The sequence below is a fragment of the Malurus melanocephalus genome, unplaced genomic scaffold, assembly GCF_030028575.1.
Source record: "Malurus melanocephalus ecotype Western Australia unplaced genomic scaffold, MMel_1.1 scaffold_120, whole genome shotgun sequence".
Taxonomy (NCBI): Eukaryota; Metazoa; Chordata; class Aves; order Passeriformes; family Maluridae; genus Malurus; species Malurus melanocephalus.
Window position 1 is genome coordinate 294,313 of NW_026623352.1, and position 24,042 is coordinate 318,354.

Sequence of the window (24,042 nt, forward strand, 5' to 3'; positions counted from 1 at the left end):
TTTTTTCCCTGAGAGAGAGAAACAGAACTCCGCCTAATGCCAAAAGGAGGACAGGCCTGCTGGGGATTGCAGTTCACTTTTTAATTTTGAGATGCCTCGTTAGCTCTGGGCCGAGCTGAGTGGCTGAGAAGCGTCAGGCACTGTCTCCTGCCTCTCCCCATGCCCTTGGAAACCCATCAGGCCCGTGAGCAGCTCGGCTCCCAGGGGTGGTGCTGTGGCAAGGAGTGCCCCTGATGGGGGGACACCAAAGGGCAAAGCTGGACCCGTGTGGGGATGAGGGAAAAATCTGGGAGCATCTCCACAGGAAAACCATCCTGGTCAGGGGGAGCAGCCCGAGGGACAGTCCCCTCTCGATGCCAGCTGCAGGGTCACACCACGCTGGAGAGGTGTGGGACAGTGCCAGGGGGACCTGCAGGGACCACAGAGGGTCAAAAAACCAACCCAAAGGGTCTGGCCAGGGCTGTGGGAGCTGGAACAGCCTTCAGGAGGGATTTGCAGGGGAGCAGCAAGGTGTTCAGGGCTCCAGAAGGGAGATCTTGGTGCTGGAGCTGCGAGACCAGCAACAACACAGAGAGAGGCCTTGGGGTCTTTGGGACAGGACATTGTCCTGCCAGGGACACCAAACCACAGGTGGGTGCACCCAGCTGGCCCTGGCCCGAGGGATGGACAGGCTGGGGGTGATTTATGGAGAACAATAATTACACCACGAGGCAAGCAGGATGATCGTCATTTCGGACTAGGTGGGCAGGGGATGCTGCAGATAAATGTCTGGGAATCATTGCAGAGCCACGGGGAGGGAGGCAGGAGCTTTCAGAGCAGCACCCTGCCTCTTGTAAGTGCTCTTGGGCACTCACTCTCAGAAGCATTAGCTCCATAGAAGAAAAAAAGAAAAAAAGAAAAAAAAAAAAAAAAAAAAAAAGGAAAAAGAAAGCAAAGGAAGATCGTACTGCCCCGGGGTAGAGAAGGCAGTGAGGGAATGGCAGGAAGATCCCACCTGAGCTCAGTGACTCAGCTGCTCTCTGTTGGTGCAGCATTTCCAGCCCAAAACTTTGCAGGAGTTCCAAGCAGATGGCCCTTTATGGTTTTCCAGTGTCATTTGCAGATCTTGGTAGCCAAAAGCAAGGCTGAGRGTGCAGAGCTCCTGGTGCTTCTCCTGGGTGGGTGCAGGTGTCTGGAAATGCTTGGTGAAAACAGAATGACYGTGGAGCCCTTGGCATTGCACAGTAAATCCTAGGTGTTCGTGCCTGTGGATCCAGCAGCTTTCCCTGCCCCGTTTTTAATTCAAACTTCCCTAAAGAAAATCAGCACTTAAGGGGTTTTGGGCTGGAATGAGCCTGATCCTCCTCCTCATCTGCTCTGTCATGGTCCTGGCTGCCCAGCTCTCATCACCCTCATTTGGGACATCCWAACCCCTCCTCAGTGCAATATCTTGGCCTCCATCCTTCCTGCCCCCTGCCCCTCCTGCTCTCAGCTCCTCTCTGCTCCATCACACCTCCACCCTCCTGGGCACCCAGCCCCGCTCCCAGTCCTGTTTATTCCCCAGTATTCCTTCTTCAAAGGCCACTGAGCAGAGCCACAGATGAGATCCTCAGCCCTTCCCTGTGTAACAGCATCGCTTGAAACCCAGAATTGTAAAAATAAATGATTGCTGATGCACAAAGTGTTGCAGTGAAGCACTGTCAGTGGTTCAGGGCTCCAAAACCAGCGGGGCTGAGTGGCTGTGCTGGGCTGGCAGGGAGGCAGCAGGGGATGGGGGAGCCTGAGCCCTGCCCCACCAGCCCTGTGTGCCTGGCAAACAGAAGGAATGGCAATTTGGTTTCTTCCACAGTCAAGGCTGGTGGTATTGTTAAAGTCTTCCCAAAAATGTCCTTGTTTTCCACTGCGTGTAGGGTGGTGGTTTTTTCCAGGCAGCCAGCTTGCTTTGGAGTTTTGAAGGGGAGGGGGGGAAATTTTAGGAAAAATGATTCAGAAATTTCTGAGAACGAGCCAAGGCGTGTTCGTGCTGGGGTTTTTTTTTCTGTCCTGAAATGCTGGGGGCTGAAGCTGGCAGCACCTGCAGCGGGGCTGGCCCCTGTGTGTGCAGAGCAGGTGGGTCCCCAGGGCCACCAACCACCTGGCTGGCACAGGGCTGTGTCCCCTGGGTGCTGAGCAGCACCCAGAGCAGGGATGGTGCTGCAGGAGGAGCAGGGTGAGGGGCTGTTCCTGGGGGACAGCTCACCTGCCCTTCCAACCTTCAGTCCTCAGCTTCCCAGCTCTCTTCCCCTCCTCTTCTGTGGCAAAAAAAATGTTTAAATCTCAGAGCAGCCAGATTCAATTTTCCTTTTGCTTCTGAGATGCCTTGAGCCAGCTCTTTTGGGGCAKGGGATTGAGATTTAGCAGGAAAGCTCTCGTCCCACCAGGGACAGCTCCTTCCCTGCCTGCAGGAGCTGGACACAGGTGAACCTGAAAGGCTGCACTCCACAGAGCCTGAAAATGGAGCCTCCACCAGGAAATGTCACCCTTCTGTCCCCATAAAGTCACTGGGCAGAGGAGCAGCTCTGGGTTGGAGGGCAGAGSGGTAATTATGGATCAGGCTGGGCAAAGGAGTTAATTGAGGAAGGACAGACAGAAGCTGTGTGCAAAGTTTGCACAGCCCAGTGTCACTCAAGGCCAAAGCAAAGGTGGATATCTCCCAGGGCTGTCCATAGTCCCACTTTCCTTCCTGACTAAAGATTATCAAGAAAAGGCCATTCTTGGTCAGCCAAACTGGCTGTGGCTGTGCTGCCCTCACTTCCTCCCCAGTTTATGTGACTCCTGGCTCCAGACCKTGGGTCACATCCTCTCTAGGGCTAATCCAGAAGGAAGATGACAACCTCCTGCTGTTGTGTCTTCCTTCATTAACTGAAGTGGCAGGAAATGAAAGGATCCCGTCCTTCTTGGGACATATGTGGATGTTAACACATTGCCACATGATGGAATTTCTATTTTTTTCACTTTGCTCTTTTTATACGAAATACATGCTGTGAAAGGGACTCGGAGGCTGTAAAGTCAGACACAGAAGATTTCAGAAAAGCCATAATTGGGGTTTCTCCGGGGATCTGTGTTTGGTGCCCTTGGGAGGGTGCATCAGGAGGCAAGGTCCAGCAGTTCTTCCTCCTGAACAGCCCCACAGAGCACACCAGAGATGCCATTTCCACATGGAGCTGGTGTTTGTCATTCCCTTCATTCCATGGGGGAGCAGGGCACTGGGGACCAGCTGAGGTGGCCTCAGCAGGTGATTGGGGCGGGTTGAGCTGATGGTCTGATGCAAAGCAGCCAAAGTCCATCTTGGGCTWGTGCTTTCCTGGCTGCTGTGAGCCCATGGCCGCTCTCAGCACAGGATCAGCTGTTTTTATAACCATTGTGTAGCACTGCTGTACAGCAGGAGCACGTTCACAGCTCTCCCACCCCGAGAAAGCCAAGGTAGCCCTGCTGCGGGGTGCCCAGTGAGAACAGGAGATGCTGCAGCATCTCAGCAGTGCTGCAGGCAGGCACTGCCCGTTTGGAGCTCGCCCCTATTGATTTCAGGCACAGCTGTGAGCACTCAGCCCYGGTGCCCCAAGAGAGGGACACGCAGAGTTCACCACAGCCCGTGAGCCGCAGGGGCTGGGGCAGGATGGAGCTGCAGCAACCCTGGGACACATCCAGCCCTAAGAACAGAGCTCAGCCACACTGACATCTSCCCTTTCCTGGGGGCTGCCCCCCATTCTCTTCAGGGCTGTCAGAGACCCCACTGTCAGCACTGCCCTCCTGCAAATTCATCCTCTATCAACCAAGGGAAAGGAATAGCCAGGATGCTGTGGACTGTTTAATTAAGAGCTGGCTCTGTTACATCCATTCGGCAATGGGCATCCTTCCACCTAAATTCATCCATTTTGTTTTCCTCATGGTTTTTTTTTTTTGTTTTTTGGGTTTTTTTTTTTGAGGGCAGTAATATTTTCGAATATTAGAGCAGAGCTTGTGAACCTCTTGAACACACTTGTGCATTCATGTGTGGCCACACCTATGATCCTCCTTCCAAGACAGGAATCTGTGGCACAGAGCAGTGGAGGCAGTTTTGGGAGAAAGCAGCAATGGAGATGAGTTCCCCTGAGCCTCAGCCCAGAGTCAAACTGGCCCATGTGTTTCTGAACAAGCTGTCTGCCTGCTTTTCAGGATTTGGTGTTCAGTGGGGAACATGCAGGTTTGCTGTCACCCATTCCAGTGTACTCCCACTGGAACTGGAGGAGATGTTGATCCTCATGCTTATTGTGTTGGATAAATGCATCTGGTTGCCCTTCTCCTTCCTGTGCCCCCCTGGCTGGTGCAGTCCCTCCCTGCAGCCCCACTCAGGCCCTACACAGCTTTTTCCATGGCACTGGGCTAGCAAGGACCCCTCAGAGATCTCAAAACAGATGCCATCATCATTTTCACTATGCATTTAYTCCAGGAATTTTGCCTTTGCTCTTAGTCACAGAATTTTTTACAACAAGGTGCAATGAATTCGAGTTACCGATTAGCAGAATAATTCCAATACTTCTTAATTAATTACCTGACTAAAAGCAGATTGTTGTTTATAGCCAGTCTGGAGGAGGTTTGCCACATCACCTGGACCCAATCTTCCTCCCTGACAAACATCTACGTAACACTCACCATTTCTGAGATTATTCCTGCCAGTAAACTTGCCTTCGAGGGGCTGCCACTGAAAGCAAAATGTGAAAGGAGTGTAAAATCCATTAGTAGAAGTCCTTTTGATTACTCAAAATATATTCCCACTGCCCTGGAGCTGTTCATCAGCGCAGCTTTACATACCTGCATTGTTCATTTCCTAAGACTCCCAGGATCCCAGTTAGGCAGAGAAATATTTTTAATCCACATAACACCAAAAAGCCAAGGAATATGCTGTAGTTTTCCTGCTAGGTGAAAGAGATTCTGTGTATGCCTGTCACTTTTCTCACCTATGTCTGGTTCAAAGAAAAAAAAGTTGGAGACTTCTACAGCGTCAGGCTGGCTGGATGTAAGATGGTTCTTTGATGGTACTGTTTGGTCTGTGAAATCCATTCTTGCACAGGGCCCTTGCTGGAGGTTTTTATGTCTTGCTGTTTCATGTGAGACACCACACACTTGTTTAAGCTTGGCCAGAAACGTGGACAGAACAAAGGATGTGTTTAATGAAGGTGGTTCAGAGGGATTCACATCACCTCTGTGGGAAAGGGCAAGGCTGGATGCTGGAGCCCTTTAGCATGATCAGAAGGGTCAGTTAAACAGGATTTCTGGAGATGCAGGGATTGATCCTGTTCCCATGGAATGGAGGGGAGCAGAGCCCTTCTCCCTCCCCCCTGGGATGTGGGAGCGCTGCTTTGCTCTGAGCAGGACAGGAATTTCAGGCTGGGCTGGGAACCAGCTCCTGCAGGCTGTTTTTTTTTGGTTGTGCCATTCATCCCTGGTTCTGTGTCACAGCTAAAAACTCTTCTTCTCCTCTGATCTTCCCCCCTCCCCTTCCTGTTTCTCCTGTTCTTTGCAGTCCTGCAGGAATGCTGCTGTTAAATAATTGTGCTCTCAGAGATGTCCGTGCTTATGACAGGGGTGAGCCTCAGCCCAAYCTACCGTGTCCACAATTCCCCTCCCCAGACCTCAGGACCTCTCAGTTCAGCTCTGGGATGGCTCCGAGTGTAGTTCTGGTTGGAAGAGAGAGACTCTGTAAAATTACATCTTGTTGTTCCATATTTATTCTCCCTCAGTGGTTTCCATGTCAAACTTGCTCAGTTTACCAGTCAAAACAAGATATTTCTACCTGCCAGCTCTGCCAGCTCAGCCTGGGCTCTGGAAATCAAGCTGTGCTCTCTCTGCCCTGGACATCATCACTCGCCAAAAAGGATTCTCAGATCGGGGYTGAGCTGGATGTGATGTTGATTGTGCACAAATATAATTTGTTCTCGGGTGGTGTGAGGGGCTCTGTATGACAGAGAGCAACAAGGCTCGTGTGCTGCACAAATATTGATTAAAAAATGTCCCCCACCACCTGGGGGAGGATGGGCCACCATTGGGGCCATTTTACCCCTTGGGGACACCAAGAGAGGGCAGGTTTTGAGGAAAAAAACCCATGGTAGCACGCGGAACAGCACTGGGAAGTTCTGCTTCCTGCTATTCTCTTTATTTGTGAGAACACACCTAAGCACCAGCTCTTGTCCATTGTTTGGTCACCAAACTGTGACCTTCCCTTCAGCTGGGGTGTCCTGTGGAATCTCTGCTGGGAACAGGCATGTGGGGCCACTGCTTGCTGTGGGGAAATGTCATGGTACAGCCATGGGAAAGGCTCTTAAAGGCCATTAATATTGTTCACAAAGAGTTCCCCTTCTGAGGGGTGAAGCAGAAGGACTTTCCTCAGCACCCCTTTCCAGAAAACTCATTAGCAGARTGTTTCAGATAACACATTCACTGTGTATGATCGTGTCATAGGGGAGGAAACACGGGAAGGGTGTCCTGGCTACTGCAATGTTTTCACCTTCCACTCCTGTGCTTCTGCAGTGAGCCCTGCCACAGGCTGTCACCAGGCAGGGACACAGAGCCTTCCCTGTCCCCTTGTGAGGCTCTCCCCGAGCCTGCAGAGCCGTTCCAGCCACCAAAACCCACGGTGGGCTCTATCTGTGGCACAGCCCAAGGGCAGTGGAGGAAACAGAGTGACTGCCATGGCTCCTGTGACACTTTGTCACCCCCTGCTTGCGCTTGGGACAGTCAGCTGAGATGGGACAGCACCAGAGTGCCTCTTCCTCTTCCCCAGGATGGGTTTTCTGGGCAGATTTTCCCAAGCACATCCCCATGGAGCATCTTACTCTTCTCTCAGGCACATGGAACAATTCCCTGCTCTCTTTAGGGAGCGTGGTGCTGGTGACACCACAGCAGGTGACTCCTCCAGGCTGGGGGGACCTTGTTCCACAGGAAAAGCCGCATCCAAGGGTTGCACTGGGCACTTGGATGGGTGAGCATTAAACAGAAGTGGCAAATTGCAGGGGGCAAAGCTCTGGGTGTCACATCAGAAGCTGCCAGGCCAGGAGAGGAGCCCACCMAGGTCACAGATGTCACCTGGAGAAGGTCTGAAGAAAAGCCCACCCTCCTGGCTTGTGGAGAAGGATCTCAGCTTGGCAGGAAATTTTTGGGAGTGAGGGAGAGGGTAGGCTATGAGCTGAATTCTTCTTGTTATCCTCCTTTCACAGCAAAAATAGAACATTTATCACAAGTTCCCCTACATGTTTTTCTTCCCTGTTGCACACTAGCTCCTTGCTAGTATTTGAAGCTCCAGAAAAAGGAAATTGATGAGTACTCAAGTTAATAATGTGTGCTTATTGTGTTGATGAATTGCTGGAGATGAATATATGTGTAAAAGCTCTGCAAGATTCGCTCATCCATGCATCCTGAGTGAAAGCAATTATTTTGGTGAGCAAATGGGACTTGGGTTTATGTCTTAATAAAGAGGTTCTGGGTAAAAGGCAACTTTTGTCCTGGACATCAGCACAAATAAATTCTTACTGAAAGAGTGGAAACATCGACACAGGGGGCAATCTTTGAAAAGTGAACAACTCAGAATCCTTTTTCCTACAGAACTCTTGCAGTTCTTGGTCACCACTGAATTTACGAAGATCTTCTCTTTCTTCAGACTGTGGAGAAAGGGCAGGACCACCTGAACAAAGCACATGCAAGAGCCTCAGGATGTAAGGGATGAAAACTTATCCCATGTACAACATTTGGAAAGGGGGAGGCTTGTTTTTGTGTGAATGCTTTGTTTCTCGTGATTCCTCACTCAGATATGAATTTCATGTGAATGCAATGATATTTTCAGGCGTGACTCACTGCATTTTTTTTTCAATACTTGCCCTGTAAATTGTCCTGACTGCCCCTGAGCACAATAACCTTGGGCATGGTGCAAGTTAAGCACTGGCCATCCTATTCCTTTTGTTTCTTCCCCACGTGCTGGGCATGTCCAACTGGATTCAATCCAGGAGTTCCATGCTGTGGCATCCTTTATAGACAAGAGTCTGTAAACAGTGATGAGGAGGTGTGACTAACTTATAAAAAAATTGAAAACGGGGAAAAAAATGAGAAAACACCTTGTTGTTGTCACTTTGATAAAAATGACAAGTCCAGATATTTTGTTGTTGTTACAAACACTTCCAAGACAGCGMAATGGATTTGATGTGAACAGAGGAGCTTGTGTTAACCCATTTAAATTAATTTGGCTCAGCTCATTTGCAGCTAAGGGGATTAGATKGCTCAGGATTTGGTAACGTGTGAGAGTGTTTTCCCAGACAGGTCACTCTCTGTAGTCCAGGCCAGCTCTGCAGTCACTTTGGGGGATTATATTTCCAGTCTATATAAGAGGGAGTCTCCTCCATGGAGAAAACATTTATTGGTCATGTGCCAGGAGAGCCCCAGCAYTGAAAAGCTGGGTCAGGAACTTTGTGCCCTGTGTGGGCAGGTGAGAAGTGAGACATTCCAGTGGGCAACAGAGGAGAGATTCCCACAGCTGGCAGGCAGGAAAAACTGCTAAAGGACCTCAACTGTGGGCCATGCTGGCAGCCCCACCATGGAATGGAATGGAATGGAATGGAATGGAATGGAATGGGATGGGATGGGATGGAATGGAATGGAATGGAATGGAATGGAATGGAATGGAATGGAATGGAATGGAATGGAATGGAATGGATGCCCCACACACAGCAGCACCACCCCTGCCCTTGGGGGTGGTTTGGCTGTGAAAAGGAGGAAGGTGCTGTGGTTTTCCAGGTGTTTTGCTGCACTCCTGGCTCTACAAGGGGTGTCATTATGTTGGGGGAGTGCAGGGGATTCAGCCCTAATCCTATTTAAAAATTCGTGTGCATCTGTGGACCTGGTGGTGCTAGAACTTGTACAGCAATGGAGCATTTGGCATTGCACAGAGTGTTTTCCAGGCTGTGATGAGTYCTGGGGGTTGGGGTCAGTTCAGAGAGTGACCTGTGGAGCTGGAGATGGGGCAGGAGGGGCAGCTGTGGTGGATGTGCTATGAGAAAGCTGTAGGTCCATGGTTAAACACCCTGCTTCATTTTGCACCTTTCCCCAAGGGATTCAGGATATTTCATGTCTGTGTGCAATCCTTTCTGAGGATCTGCCCCCTTCATGAGCGGGGTGCCAGGCAGTGGGCTGGGAATTGAGGAGCAATAAGGTGTCAAAGGCTCCTGAGCCTGTCCCACCTGGAGCAGCAGAGGCTCTGGGAGTGCCCTGGCTGGCTCCAGGAGATGGAGCAAACACAAGCTCCGATGGCCTGAGTGAAACCAGAAGGGCTGGGCTATCCCTGAGTCCATCCCAGCTCCCCAGGCAGGCAGAGCTGTGCCCCAGGGCTGCACTGGCAGGGCTCTGGGGAGCTGCAGTTGCCTGCCAGGATGCTGACAGAGGTAGGAGGGAAGTCTTCTCAGGTGGAGAGGTGTGGGGGCGGCCGATGAGCGTGGGCACCAAGCTGCACGYTGCTGCTGGGGAGAAGATGCCTGCCTTGTGTTGCTCTGCTGTCCTCCTGCTACTACTGCTGCTGGAGAGGAGCTGGAGGGACCTGGGCTGCTCAGTGGCTCTGATCACCCAGGATTAGCTCAGTGTAAACAGGGAAATGTGGTGTTTCACAGTGCCAGCTCTGCAGRGAGGGATGGCACAGGGAAACACCAGCGTGTGCTCTGCAGAGCCTCAGGGCTGCTCCGTGTGGGTGCCCTGGGGGACACGGTGAGGGCAGGTGACCAACCCTGCAGGAGGCTGGAGCATTGCTGTCACCTCCTGAGGGTCAGGGCTGCATCCACCGTCTGCATCTTCAGAGTTCCCACAAAGAATCCCATGGCTGTGGTGTCAGCTGGGCATTGCTGGCTCCAAGGGATGGATGGATGGATGGGTGGATGGATGGATGGATGGATGGATGGATGGATGGATGGATGGATGGATGGATGGATGGATGCATGGATGGATGGATGGATGGATGGGAGCTGGGACTCAGAACTCTTGGTAAAGTTCCTTTTAAAGGGTTGATTGCTTGTGACCCACAATCCCAGTGCCAGGTTGATGATGATAAGTTCTGGGGAGGTGATGCAGTTATGTGTCTGTAGAGCTTGGCAAACCTGGGARCTCATTTTCCTCTTGCTGTTCTGTAACCTTCCCAACTGTGCATCACCTGGGCAAGAGATCCACAAGCAGAAGGCCTTGGAAGGCTGTCTTCATCACTGAGGATGGAACAGCCTTAAAAATCCATCTCCTGAATATTGACCTAGGCCTCTTCCAAGAGCAGATGATGTTCTGAGTAGTCARTAATTTTTTTTTTAATGCTGAAAACCCCGTGTGTGTGTACAGGTGYTCTGCTGGACTGGGTCCACTGGCAGCCCAGATGCTCTAAGGTTTGGTGTCTGCTCTCTTGTTCCATTTTTAAGCCTGTACATTTGAGACCTTGTTTTTATTCAGCTTGGGTAGCTGTCTACCAACATCTTTTAAAATCAACCTTGATTTAGCTTCYTCTGTAATCCTTCAATCCCTCTGGGACAACCTTTACACTGTTTTTGCAGCCAGCTGATTGTTCTCTCTCACTTCCAAATTTCCATGGGATATTTGCAATATCCCACTCTAATACCTACTAATCCATTAAAAATACCCATGAGATAGATTAGGTAATCCACTGTGCCTCACAGACCGTGCTCCTTAACTCTCTGCTTCCCCTGGAGCAGTCACAGAACGGGTGCTACATCTGCCCTGCTCCTCCAGAAGGATCCCTCAGCGCTGGCTCAGGAGCATGCACAGTTTGCTCGAGAAAATGTTCTRTGACTGCTCAGATCCACAGGGAGAACTTCATGTGACAACAGGCTGGGGCTGGGCTGTGCTAGCCAGGTTAACCTGTGTGCTTGTGAGGAGCAGTGCTGGCAGGAACAGAGGTCAGCCCTGCCTGTTCTGTGTGAGCTGTGTCCCCTGGATTGCAGAAAAGCCTGTCTCGTCCTGATACCTTGGGTTTGTTCATGTTTGGATATTCTGAAAGTCTGCTCAGGAGCTGTGCTGTGGCTGTACCCTCCCTTAGATGTTCCAWGTGTGCTCTCCTTGATATCATCAGCCTGGCGAGAGCTTCCTCCAGTTTGGCATTTCCTTGGGAAGTCCCAAGTATTCCCCTTTCTTAAATGAATATTGCAGATTCACTCCTCTGGCTGGATRAGGTGACGTGCCAGGATGCCAGGAGAGGAGAATGGCACAGGCTGGGAATCCTCATTATCCTCCTTGCTCAGGGTGCTGCTGTGCCTGGTGCAGTGTAGATGGATGGAAACCATAYCAGGGTCAGGCAAAATCTCGTTCTGTGCATGGGCTCCATGGGGTAAATACCACCAAGCACTCCCTAAAGGAGTATGGCAAAATGTAGGAAACATGTAGGAAACCTGTCATACCCAAGCAACCGTTTGCTGCCAGACCTGCTTGGAGAGTAGCTGCCATCTCCATGGGAACTGGTGGTGGTAGATATCCTTCCTGCCTTCCTGCTCCTGCAAAACCATGAATCCATAGAGAAGGAGCAGGCACTGACAGCCCCAGACACCCTGGAGGATGGGACTCTGTCTTTTAGCTCCAAAATCCCACTGAGAGGTTCCTCAGCASCACCAAGTCCCTCATGCACCCTTTCCCCCCAGAGGCAAAAAGGCAATGGTGGATTTGCTGACTTGCCATGAGCCCATCTCTCCTTCTGGTAATGCATACCARTGCCCAAAAGTGTGATGCCATGATGTGCTGTGCCCTTTGAAATCCAAGGGATTCCATGGGGTGACCTGCTGGGAGTAGAGGCAGAGCTTTAATATCAGCCAAAATGTGTTTGATGTTTCTGGCTGTTGTGCTGAGCCTGGCAAAAGAAATGCACAGCACTGGCTGTGGGTGGGGGAGAGATCATGGAAATGAGAGTGGAAAAAAAAACAAGCGAGAAAAGGATTGGAAAGCGTTAAATGGATGTTTAAACCTAGATTTTATTGGAAAAGTTTAAGTAGGTTCTTAAGGGACCCTGCTGAACTCGATGCTTCCAGATGTCACTGCAAATCAGAGATGCTGGATGAAAGTGGTTCCCAGAACATTTCTGCTTTCATGATACATGGTCAACTTTCCTTGTTCCTCAAGCAATGTTAACACTGAACTGAGTTTGTGCTTGATGCTGTACATAAGCTAAAATAAAAGGAAGGGAACAGGAAAATCAGTGTTGGGAAACTTCTTTRTGATGTGGCTTGTGTAGCCTGCTGGGATGGCATCTTTTAGACATTCTCTCGTTGCTGTAGCAGAGCCTCAGCCCCGAGATCTGTAAGCACAGCTATTATGCAGACAGCAATTTGTGTGCTCCTCTTGCAATCTTCCTTGTGTGCTGAAAACCCAGGAGCGTTTCCATTCTGCCTGCACTGGAGTGTAGTAAATTTGAGCGTCCTGACAACAGGCTGGCCTCTGAGTTATCTTTTGGGTGGCTTGAAAAAACCRTGGCCCAGGACTAATTAGTCCATCAGCCAAAAATGATTCAAGGCTGTCTGTTTGGGCAGGGCCGGAGGGAGATTTATGACGAGGATGAATGTTTCCATGCAGGCAGTGCCTTGTGAGCGCGGTGCTGGATGTGCCGCTTCTGCACCTCCAATTACCTGGGAGCTCTGGGCTCCCAACTAACCACGTCTGTCAGGCCTTGTGTAACCAACTGATGGCTGCACRTAGCAGTGACGTGGGCCCTGGGTCRGAGCTGTAAACACAAAGCCAGGCTGCCCCGAGGTTCAGGGCTGGGAACAAAGCAGAGGCAGCGGCTTGGGAGAGCCATTTTCCACAGAGAGAGTGGGGAGATGCTGATAGACTGCTCCTGCCTCGCTCAGGAGCGGGCAGGGAACACTGAAGGGGAAAGTGCTGGCAGAGGAATTAAAGACTGGTCATGCCTTTGGCAGAATGAGATTSTCCTGAGTGCTGATCCTGTTGGGTGGGAAGGTCATTGGAAATGCAGTCCCATGGTCCTTTAGCAGCAAACCTGGCCCTCTTCATGCTGCCTGCATCACCCTCTCTGTTCAGACACACTTCCACCACACAGGGCAAGGACTGGCTGGTTTGGGGCTCCAGTGCTGCCCTTCAGCTTCTGAAGGCTCAGGATTGGGGAGCAGGGTTTTGCACAGATGGATTCTCATGCCCATGGGTATTTACCATTGCAGGGTAAGGCACAGACCTGTTCTCTATGTAGGTTTAGCAACTGAAGCCTCTAATTTTCTCTGGTTGGCTTTGTTTACTCAGCAGAAGACCTAAAAGCAGCTTTGCTGCTGCTGCAGGGATCTCAGAGACTGGTGATGCCACAGGCAGGGTGCACGCAGGGAGCGCTGAGGCTCATGCACAAAGCTGTCTTGAATAATTTCTCCTCTTGTCCAGAAGAGACAGGGCTGTGCTCCCTCCTCCTGCATGCGTGAGGCACTGGAAGGGCAGGAGCTCAGCTGCCCCTTTGCCATCTCCAACCTCCCACACAGAGGGAGCAGCCCCCAGGATGGGTGCAGTGGCTTTGGAGAGGATTCAGGAGGATTTTGAACAGGGGACGCTGCTTTTTCTTCTGTCTGTACCAGTCTGTGGCATGTCATAGCTTCAGTGGCTGGTTTGTGGATACCAGGCTTTAAAATAGAGATGTAGACAAATTGGCAAGAGGCCAGAGGAGAGCAGCACTAATTGTCAGAGCTTTAGAAAACATGACCTCTGAGGAGAGGTTGAAGAAATCAGGTGCATTTAATCTAGACAAGGCAGTATTGGTGGGGGAGGGAGGGGGATGTCATGGTTTCTCAGAACATAAAAGCTGTTGTTAAGGAAGGATGATTGATTTGTTCTTTCACTATCGTGGAGKGGGGGTGATCAGACTAAACTACATTGAAACTGCAGAGAAGGTTTGGTTTGGGTATCTAGGAAAAGCCTTCAGTGCAGTGAAACGCAGGAAGGAATCGCTCAGGGRAGCTGTGAAATTTCTGACACCCTGTTAATGCCTTTGTTCCTGCAGCTCAGACTAAAGGGTAATTTTGAGGCTGATCCCTGTCCCTCAGCAACTGCAAACCTTGGCACTGCCAGGTCCACGTGGCCAGGAATGCAGGGACCAGGAGCCTTCGAGCCCTGGCTGTAGTTCATAAAAATGATGTGGCTTCAGTGGCTCATAAATCGAGCTCTGTTCAGCTGCCCACTGCTTTGGAGTCTTTTTGGCTGTGTCTGTACTGCATTGGAGATCTGAGGGCAGAGGAACCCAAGCTTGCTCTGGTGTTACCTTTTTGGGTAGGAGTGATTAGAGGGAAGCTTGAGCCTCAGCTCAGAGCTGCTGCCTCAGTAATCACCCCCCTGTCCCACTGAATTTGTGCTTTTGTCTTTGGTGAGCTCTGCAGCTGAGGCACCWGGCTGAGATCTGGGAGAGATGTCCCAATCACCTCTGGCTGCAGTGCAGGCACACACAGGCTTGGAAGCACAACCTTCCCTCCACACTTGTGCCATCTGAGTTATTTCTGTAGCAACATGACTCCAGGTGCTGGGGGGTTGATGCATTATAAAATAAAATGTGAAAGTAGTAGCTGGTTGCTGGGAAAATATTGCAGATTAGCACAATTTGTTCTCTACCTTGACTGTGTTTATATTTGACAAGTATCACTTGCAGAAAAAAGGACAGGTTTTATTATAACTTTTTCTTCATTATAGCTCTTTTTTGTCTGCTTTCCTTCCAACTTCCTGGCAGCGTTATTCACAGGCATCAAACTACTTTCAGGACAAAGTGTTGGTGATCTCTCCAGTGGTGGTGAGAAAAGGGGACGTGTGAGGGTGCCATTCACTGGCAAAGGTGGCAGAATTTCCCACACTCCCTCACTTGTGATATTGCCAACAAATCMTTTCCAGGCAACAAATCCTCTTCTWTAASGGGAGAAAGTCTGTTTCTTTGTACCCATTGGCACAGGTAAAAGGCATTTTGTATCCAAGGCACAGGTTAAAACATGGGCCTTTAATATCAAATTCACTTCTTTTGCCCTGTCTCAGATCCACAAATGTACAGACAAGTCTGTCTTTTCTGAACAAATTTACACATGACGTTATCCCATATTTGAAATACCCTACTTTTGTATCCCTCTTGCCTGAAGCTATTAACATTGGCAGAATTGATGTCCTTTGTTTATTTTTCTGTACTACTYCAAGTGGGAATGTTGGGCACCAGCTGGCCCAGTTTTCCGTGGGGCTGTGCCGAGTGTCAGGACATTTTCCTGTGCTGGTTCTGTACACGTTCCTGGATCCCTGTCCTGAGCAGAGCAGGAGCCAGCCTTCCCAACAGAGCTGGAGAAGGTGAAATGGCTGCCCTGGATCAGGAAAAGGGTCAGTGCAGCAAAAGCAGGATGTGCCTGCCTTTATCTTCTGTGGATTGCAGGACAATCGCACCCAGGAGCCCGGGCGTTGCTGGGCACTGCAGCCTCCCAAATCCTGTGACAGATGGGGTGTGGAGGGTTTGGAGTGCCAAGAACAGCCCTGCTGAGGGGCTGGGGGCAGTGTGGATAATCCCTGCACTCCAGAGCTGCTCCTGGAGCTGGGAGTTGGCGGGTCTGGAGCAGCTCCTTGGCTCTCCCTGGGTGATGAACACAGCACAAACCTCCAGGCTGATGGCGTGGGTTGGGTGGGCTCTTGATTTGATAAATACTTGTGTATCCCTGCTCTMCCCACCCAGCCTGCTGCTTTCAGTGGGAGAAAAGCCCTGTTTTGTGCAGGGGATAGAGGTGAAGCACAGGCATGGTGACCCAGCACCAGTGGGGACAGACTGGAAGCCAAGCAGGCGTTGGGGCACTCTTGGAGGGCACAGCTCAGCATGGCAGAAAGGCTGTGGAGCAGGAATGCAGCTTCTCTGGGCTCTGCTGCAGCCCTGTGCATGGCCCTGACTCTCCTTCTGTTCTTAATTACCCTGCAAGGTCCTCAGGGCAGCACTGCTTCCYCCTCCTGCTATGGCTTCTATCACACGGCCCCGATTCCAGGGGAAAGAAMGACAAACTATCAAAGTGAGACTTCCACCAAAGCTTTGCCATGCCTGTGTCAGCCTCTGGCACTGAGGAGCAGGCAGAAGAGCCGTCTCTCCWGTGTGACTGTTGGGTATTTTCCCACCTGGCTCCCTGGTGAAGGATAAAACAGGCAAAGATGTGTCTGCCAGGGGATCTTCAGAGGTTCCACGAGGTCTCCTGAGCTCCCCTGCCTCGGGCACCCCGTCAGCGAGCCCGGGGGCCTGGAGCTGCGTTTTTCAGGAGATTTGCATAGCAGGGCCTAATTACAGCTGTTGATTGTGATGTTTTCCGTGTTGTTCATATTCCATTAAAGGATAATGCCGCTTAATTTGCAGCCGAGGGTCTCGGTGAACAGCACACCCAATCACCAGGCACCCCTAATGACACTGCTTCCCTGCTTCTGGTAACACATAATTAAAAAATCACTTCGTTTCCAGTTGTGTGGTTCTCCCCTCTCCCCCGATCTCCTAATTACTTTCTGAGCCATTTCATGATTATCTGTAAATATTTCAGCACTTAGATGTACTAATGAGTGCACGGAAGAGTTAATACCTTGAGTGGCACCGCTGCTTGCCTTTCCCTTTCGAGTGATGCATTGCAAAGGATCCTTTTCCACCTTGCCTGTGCGAAAAAAAAGGGGCTTTTTTGGGGGTGGGATTGGGTTTGTGCCCTGCCTTTGAGTCTGTGGGATTGAACAGGATAGGGGTAATGTGCAAAAACCCCATCTCCTGCTACAAAGTGGTTTTTGCTAGGTTTGGTGGTGGCAATATCTTGCTGTAAATCTGAAAAGCCGCTGTTTGTATTCGGCTTTTTCACTTCATAGATGTGTTTCCTGTGCTTATCTGGTGTCTGGGGTGTTAAAACTCACTTGGGATTTTTGGACTGAGTACTCAAAGCTATCAGAGTGATGGAGGAGTGAGCTGGAGCACCTTTCCTGCCCATGGCTTTCATGGGCTTGGGTGCTGTGTTCTTTGTAGGGTCAGTCAGGACCACCTTATGCAAGCCCACCAGGAGCCTACTGCTGGTCTCTGAAGGCATTATTTGGAATAATCAGAGATAATTGTGTTACTAGGGGGTAATTAACTTCCAGGAATTAAAAAAAAAATCAAGCTTAGGCTGCGCTGCTCCTTGGGGTGAGTCTGTAAGTCTGGGAGTCAGAGAAATCTAATCAYTTGAGCACATTCAGCTCCATGATACTCAGGGAATGTGGGGCTGCTTAAAATCAAATCCRTGCATTTCCAGGCGATTCTTACATTGCAGATAAGAGAGGAGGGCTTGAATATGGTCCTAACCCAGCCTATTTGTGTTTCAGGTAACCCTGTCACAGTGGGAATGAGCATCCACATCTCCAGCATTGACCAGATCTCTGAAGTCAACATGGTAAGTTTGGAAAGAAAAAGAAAAATTAGAAAAGAAAGAAAAAGAGAAAAAAAAAGTGTGTCAACCTTTTCTTACATTTTCTGGTAGAGATTACTTCCAAGGCAATGGCTCCTTGGGGCACCTGGGTCTTTGCTGGCACCTCTGGAGCTTGTGGCTTCTCACCCAGAGTAGATTCTTATCCCTTTTAATTCTGTGCCACCTCCCCAAGCCAGTGATATTTATGCCTTGAAAGAGTAGATATGAATTGTATTTTTTGTTTGATACAAAGGTGCCTTTATGGTCAGCCTATCMCTGCCAAGTTGATAAGAGTGGCTTTTTGTGTTTGCTGGTGGCAATTCAACATTTCCTTGGAGGTGTGTGCTGGAAAGAGAGGCACCTAATGGAGATCTGGGTTTGGGTGGCATTGATAGACCAGAGCTTTTCATACCACTGTGAACAAACGAAAAAAAAAACCAAACCCAAACAAACAAAACCAAAATGATCTGCTCAGATAGCACTGGTTTGGGGTGAAACCTGTGAAATCTGTTGATTCCTTTGGCCATGGTTTGGGTTCACATGCAGGACTATGCTGTTTGTCCCTCAGGGGCCCTGAGCACTCAGCAAAGGACATGGACTGTGCTGTCACTGCCTCAATTTGCTTTTCTCCTCCAGTCCAGAGGTTTTTCCTGCAGACTCTTCTCCTTTCCCCAAGGCTGAGTGCAGTGGGAGGCTGGTGGGAAACTCCTGACTGCTCCTGTYCCGTTCCTCCCTYCCTGCCCTGTGCWGGAGAATCCTGGGCCASTTTGCAGCTCCTGCACCTCAATCTATTAAAACCCTGCTCTCCCAGTGCTCCTGTCCTATTTCTCTGCCTCTGGCCTCTCCTGCCCTGCTTCCCTGGCCCACCAGCTCTCCTTCTGCTGTTGTGTGGAGGGAGGAGGGCAGGTGGCACAACCTGACCAGTTGTTTTTGTTTCCAAACTGCCTGAAAAGCCTGAATAAATGTCAGAATGGCTCAGAGTGAAGAGCCAACTACAAAATAGTTTATTTTGCCAAATCTCTATTACCACCCCACCATCAGCCTGAATCTCTGAGTGGCCTGTGACAGCTCAGCCTGGTGACAGTGACACTGGGCAGTGTGTAAGGCCCAGGTTTGGGCACAGAGCTCCACTGCACTGGGTAGCTGTGCTCGAGGTTAGGCTCAGCTTAGAAGGGACAGATGGCTCAAGCTCGTTCCACTGATCTTACCTGTCAGGCCACAACTCAACTTTGAGTCATCTCCTCYCCCGGTCTCACCTTGGACCTGAACATTCTGTGGTGGTGGAGCAGATGTCACCCTCCTTGATAGAGCCAGCATGGACAATTTGGGGTCTGATCTGKGGCTCATGGCCCCAGCTTGCACAAACTCAACAGGGAGGGGGTGAGAGGTTTGGCTCACAGCTCACCTGGGATGGCTGTGCACCTGAGCAGCTCTGTCCCCAGCAAAGGAAGGACCTGGAGCTTCTGGACAGAGTCCAGAGGAGGCACCAGRATGGTCAGAGGGATGRAGCAGCTCGGCTGGGAGRGAAGGCTGGRAGAATTGRGATTGTTCAGCCTGGAAAACAGGTTGGGGACAGCCTTCCAGTACCTCAAGAGAGACCACAAGAAAGGTAGAGAGGGATATTTYACAAGGGCCTTGAGTGACAGGGCAAGGGGGAATGGACTCAGAYTAAGAGAGTAGGTTCAGACTGGATCTTAGGAAAAAAATCCTTCCCTGTGAGGGTGGGCAGGCCCTGGCACAGAGTGCYCAGAGAAGCTGTGGCTGCCCCTGGRTYCMTGGSAGTGTCCAAGGCCAGGCTGGATGGGGCTCTGAGCAACCTGGTCTGCTGGAAGGTGTCCTGCCCAGGGCAGGGGGCTGGAACAAGATGGTCTTTAAGGTCCTTTTCCAATCCAAACCATTSTGTGAAGGCAGCTGAGCCCTGCAGGGGTTGATGCAGGATGCAGCTCCAGCTGGAGATGTGTCCATGGACTCTGGGTGCTGACCGAGTGCTTTGTCCAGCACATGTGAGCAGCTGTGGCCAGACACACTGTGCCCCAGCCCATGGCCGTTCTCCCAGCAGCATTTGCCAACCCTTGCCCTGCAAATGGGGCGCTGTGCCCTGTGCAGTGAGCCCATTTCCCTGTGCCATGGACAGTGGGGCAGCACTGAGTGCTCGGGGCTGGGGGGAAGGACCAACAGCAATCCCTCCATGAGGCACAGAGCTCCTGCCACAGACCTTCACCCCGTGCTGCTCTGGATCTTCAGGGTTTGAGCAGCCAGTGATGTACACTGAGTGCTTTGGTGAGGGCATAGGGCTGTGGTCAGCCTGGGCCCCGCTGTCCACACCACACTCCTGTGGATGCTGTGAATGAATGTCCCCTCTGGGCTGTTGATTATCCCTCCTGGCTCTCTGACTTGACACGAATAATCTCCTGCCCATCTTTGCTACAGATATTGGGTCAGGGGAGAAGGGGTGGAAAGGGCTGGGGATGTGAGATGAGGTGGCTGCRTGTGAGAATTAATTCAGGATCAAGATCTCTGAGCACCATGGTGAGGCAGCTTCAGAAAGGGGTTAAAAATCAGAATCATCTCAGAGAACAAACATTTAGGGAGCAGAAGAGTTCTCATGTGATGCAAGTTTCCAGGCTGAAGGGATTTTATGTGCATCATTCTTCTGYGTGACAGATGCCCCGGGGAAAGGGCTGTGTTTTACCCCTGCTCTGGACATGGATCCTGGCAAGAAAAACAAGGCCTTTTTTTTGGCATCGTGTGTGCTTGGGAAAGGAACTGTGCAATGAATAAATTAAAGGCACACAAGTGAAGCTGGGTTGTCATGGCGACCAAATAGCTTCTATTGTTCCACAAGGAGTGTTATTACTTACTGCCCCTTGTAGGATAATTAATTAATCCTCAGACATCCTTTTGGGAACAATGGCCRTGGAGCTGGGGCTGKGCAGGCTGAGGAGAGCCCCCGGCTGTCCCAGGCTTTCCCTGGGACTCGTGGCGCCTGCTGGCTGCGTGTGCTGGGGAACAAGTGCTGTCAGTGACCAGGCACTGCGTGCTTCCACACGCTGTTTTCCACAGGAGCCCAGCTGGTTGTGGTGCTGTGGAGCCATCCAGCTCCATCCATGAGCACTCCTTGCCCTCACTCCCATGGGACCCGTGTTCCCAAAGTGAGGATGTGCTGACATTCTGGTGCTGGAGGGCGCGGGGCTCTCTGCWAAGGCAGCGCAGCGATGTCTCCGTGCTGGGTGTGCCCAGACACTGACACATGACACTCTGCAGCTCCTGGGGATGCCATGTGTGCTCTGGCACCCAAAACTGATGCACCTCCACCTCTCCAYCTCGCTGAGGGCCGTGCCCAGGTCCTGTGCCATGGCACAGCTCAGAATGGGGGCGTCATGTCACACTGCAGGGTGTTCACAGGGACAGTGCTGGCTTTGGAACCATCTCCCACTGATCAGAGACCAAAACTACAGCCCTTTTAAAAAAAGTGTCACCCCCTGGTTCATGGCAGCTGCTGCCCATGTGTGGACAGCCATATTTTCAAGCTTACTTTGTAGAGTAATGCTTCAYTGCTGTGTGCTCCCCTCTGCACGGCTGAGCTGCAGCCTCTGCTCTTGTCAGTGATTTGAAGGATTATTTGCTGAGCCCAGATCAGTGACATCAATTGAAATGTCTGGGGAGGGATGCCACAGGCCAGGCCAAACAGGTATTGGGGAGGGCACGAGTGAGTGAGGGCAGACCCTCAGGGAGGTGTGATCCATGAGGATGGAAGGACTGGCTGGAGTCTCCTCACATCCTGCACTCATCTGCAGGCTGGGGATTGGAAGGAGCAATGTCCCGCTGTGGAGTGGCTCAGATGGCCCATGAAGGACAGMAGGGTGGTGTCTCTGGGGTAACTGAGCCAGCCCATTCCTCTGAGCGAGCTGGGAAGTGCCTTGGGCTGCAGGCAGTGGAATTGCCTGAGCAGGGAGCAGCCTGCAGGTATTACAGACACTGCTGGAGTGCAGTGCCCTGGGGCAGTGACATGGWCAGGTCTCTGGATGTGGGGCCAGGTGACTGGAGAGCCCAGCAGTGTTCCTGGGCTGGGGAATGAAGAGCTGTGGCACCGTAGGGCCCATGTCACACTCAACTGGGGCAGCCTGTGGGTGTCTTGTCCTTGTGCTGCATGGCCTGAGTGCTGCCCTGAGTCACTCACCTTGAGCCTGGCTCAACCAACTCACCCTGCTGGTGCTGTTCTAGCAGTGTCCAGCACCAGTGGCCTCAGAAAGAGCCACAAGTGTCCCCCACTCCCGARTGTCCCTTTGGCAGACAGCTGAGGGCTGGCCTGCTCAGGGTGTGCTGTACATTCCTGCATGGCAGCACTGGAGCCTAATCCTTCCAACTGCAGCCTTTTCCCTCTCCAGGCAATCTCTGAGGACATATTTTTCTAGCACCAGACAGTTCAGACTCCCTTGAAGCATTAATGAACTATTTCAATAAGGAAAACTACCAGAAGTTTTGTATGCATTTGAAATAAGAGCAGGTTACCCTTCACAGCGCTTCAATTTTTCTGCCCTGTGATCTGTGCAGTCCTAAACCTGCTCCCTCCTGTGTCTGCACACCACAGACAGCTCGGAGCATCCAGCCATTATAGTCGTGATTTCTTTGTGCCTCCTATAATTTATTCATCCCAAGATGCTCTCCTACATCTGCAATAACATCATTTCAGTTTGTTATAGCACCAGCTTTAAAGTTTTATAAACCTGGTGACAAGTTGAAAAGTTACAAGAGGATTGTTGCAGAGGGCTAGTGTTAAGAAGCGAGGCTTCCAGATAGAAATGTTTGCAGGAATGGGGGCGTGAAAGGAAGGATTCCTGGGGGATTGGCACTTCCTTTTGCTGGGGGACAGTCTCCAGTGGGTTAGGGATTGGGGCAGGGTGATTGGCAAAGAAGAATGTTCTGGGTTGGAAGGGATTTAAAGCCCATCTCATTCCAGACCCCGTGCCATGGRCAGGGACACCTTCCACCATCCCAGGYTGCTCCMAGCCCTGTCCAWCCCGGCCCTGGACATTCCAGGGATCCAGGGGCAGCCACAGCTTCTSTGGRCAGCCTGTTGCAGTGCCTGAGAGCTGCCCAGCCCCTGTGCCCTGCTGCCAGGCTGTGCCTGCTGGCGTGGCTGCTCTGGCGCTGGCACACTCGCTGTGTCTCTCGGAGGTTACGGCAGGAAGCTTCGTGTCTGTTATTGCCCAACTTCTCRAAGCTTGCTTGAAAAACAAGCTGTCTGGTTTGGCAGATTTCCCTGTTCCAGGGAGATGTAAAGCAYGTCTCAAGGCAACCATGAGCTGCAAGGGTTTTGAACTGTTTTTTAAGCCAAAATGAAGAGGATCAGTTTTTGTGTAAGGGTGTTCTTGACCAGGCCAGTTCATCCTACAACCTGTTCTGCCCTCATCAGTGGGGCATCATTCTTCTCACTACATCAAATTTTCCATCTTTTGGGCATGCTTGAAATAGAGTTTGTAGTGGAGGCTGTCCTGAGCAGGCTTTGCAGTTGTGTTGAATATATGTACACCTGCAACACTGGACAAACCCAGCTTTGCTGCAATGTGCCCTTGAAAAGCATTTTCCATTGGTGTAGATGTCTTGAGCTYTAAAAAAMCAATATTTTTAAGAAGAAAGTTCTRRTATTATGCAGTGCTTTCAGTRMCATCTATTCTCCTCAAATGTATGAATGTTTTTCTCAWTCTTAATTGACAATGTTCTGTTTTGTTGCTGTCTCTTTTCAATGCAGAAATTACATACAGACATTTCTCAGTCAGTCCCTGGGTATCCAAATGGTTTTTTTTAAAAAAAGCAAAGGTTAAAGCATTTAAATCCTACAGCCAGAGTTTTCTRGAGTTACATGCTGTGAGATACAAGCATGACATGACACTCCAGAGCTGCAAATGTTYCGCTGTAGCCTTGGGTGGCCCTGTGACACTGTGGTATCTAAACTCTGTGTGTRTATACATTACATCTCGGTATTTGAGGCTGCTGAATATTTAGGACTGCCAAAATGTGGGAAAACTGGGAGGCAGCCTTGGTGCTGAGCTGCAGATGGTGCCCTGTGATGGTGCTGCAGGGGATACAGTGCTGTTGGATCGCTGGAGGCTCCAGGATGGGAATGTTGTAGGTAGTGGAGGGTGATGTGAGGCCTTGGTGGTGGAGAGGGATTCAGGGGAGATTCATGGTGAACATCAGGGAAAATTTCTTCACTGAATGACCGGGTAAGCATTTGAACAGACTCCCCAGGGAAGTGGTAAAGTCASCACRCCTGCAAGTGCTCAAAACTCATGCAGATGTGGCACTTTGTGTTATGTGAGCATGGAGGAATTTGGTCACAGGTTGGACTYGATGACCTTGGAGCTCTTTTCCACCCTTACTGATCCTGTGAATCTTGATCTGATCACGGTGAGGATGGCAGAGCTCTGGGCTGGGATATCCCCACGGGCAGGTGGGGGTTGTGTGGATTTTCATACCCAAGGGGCTGCTGTGTGCTGTGATCAGAGCAGGGCATTGCAGCACTCAGCTGAAATCAAAGCTTTCTCCAGGGCTGGCCAGTGCCCCAGCACAGCTGAGCTCCCAGCTCGTGTCACCCCACTCCTGGTGCGTGGGGCTGAGGAAA

The 24,042-nt window shown here is 50.9% G+C and overlaps 1 protein-coding gene across 2 annotated transcripts in view; it reads left to right on the forward strand.

The window, feature by feature from the left end:
* The window catches only part of LOC130575892 (gamma-aminobutyric acid receptor subunit beta-4), a 73,115-nt gene that overhangs the window by 7,568 nt on the left and 41,505 nt on the right, over window positions 1–24,042 (forward strand). For both annotated transcript variants that reach the window (XM_057370117.1, XM_057370118.1), the window contains exon 3: window positions 17,335–17,402. In XM_057370117.1, coding sequence (XP_057226100.1) covers window positions 17,335–17,402 — 68 coding nt within the window. The remainder of the gene's footprint in view (window positions 1–17,334; window positions 17,403–24,042) is intronic.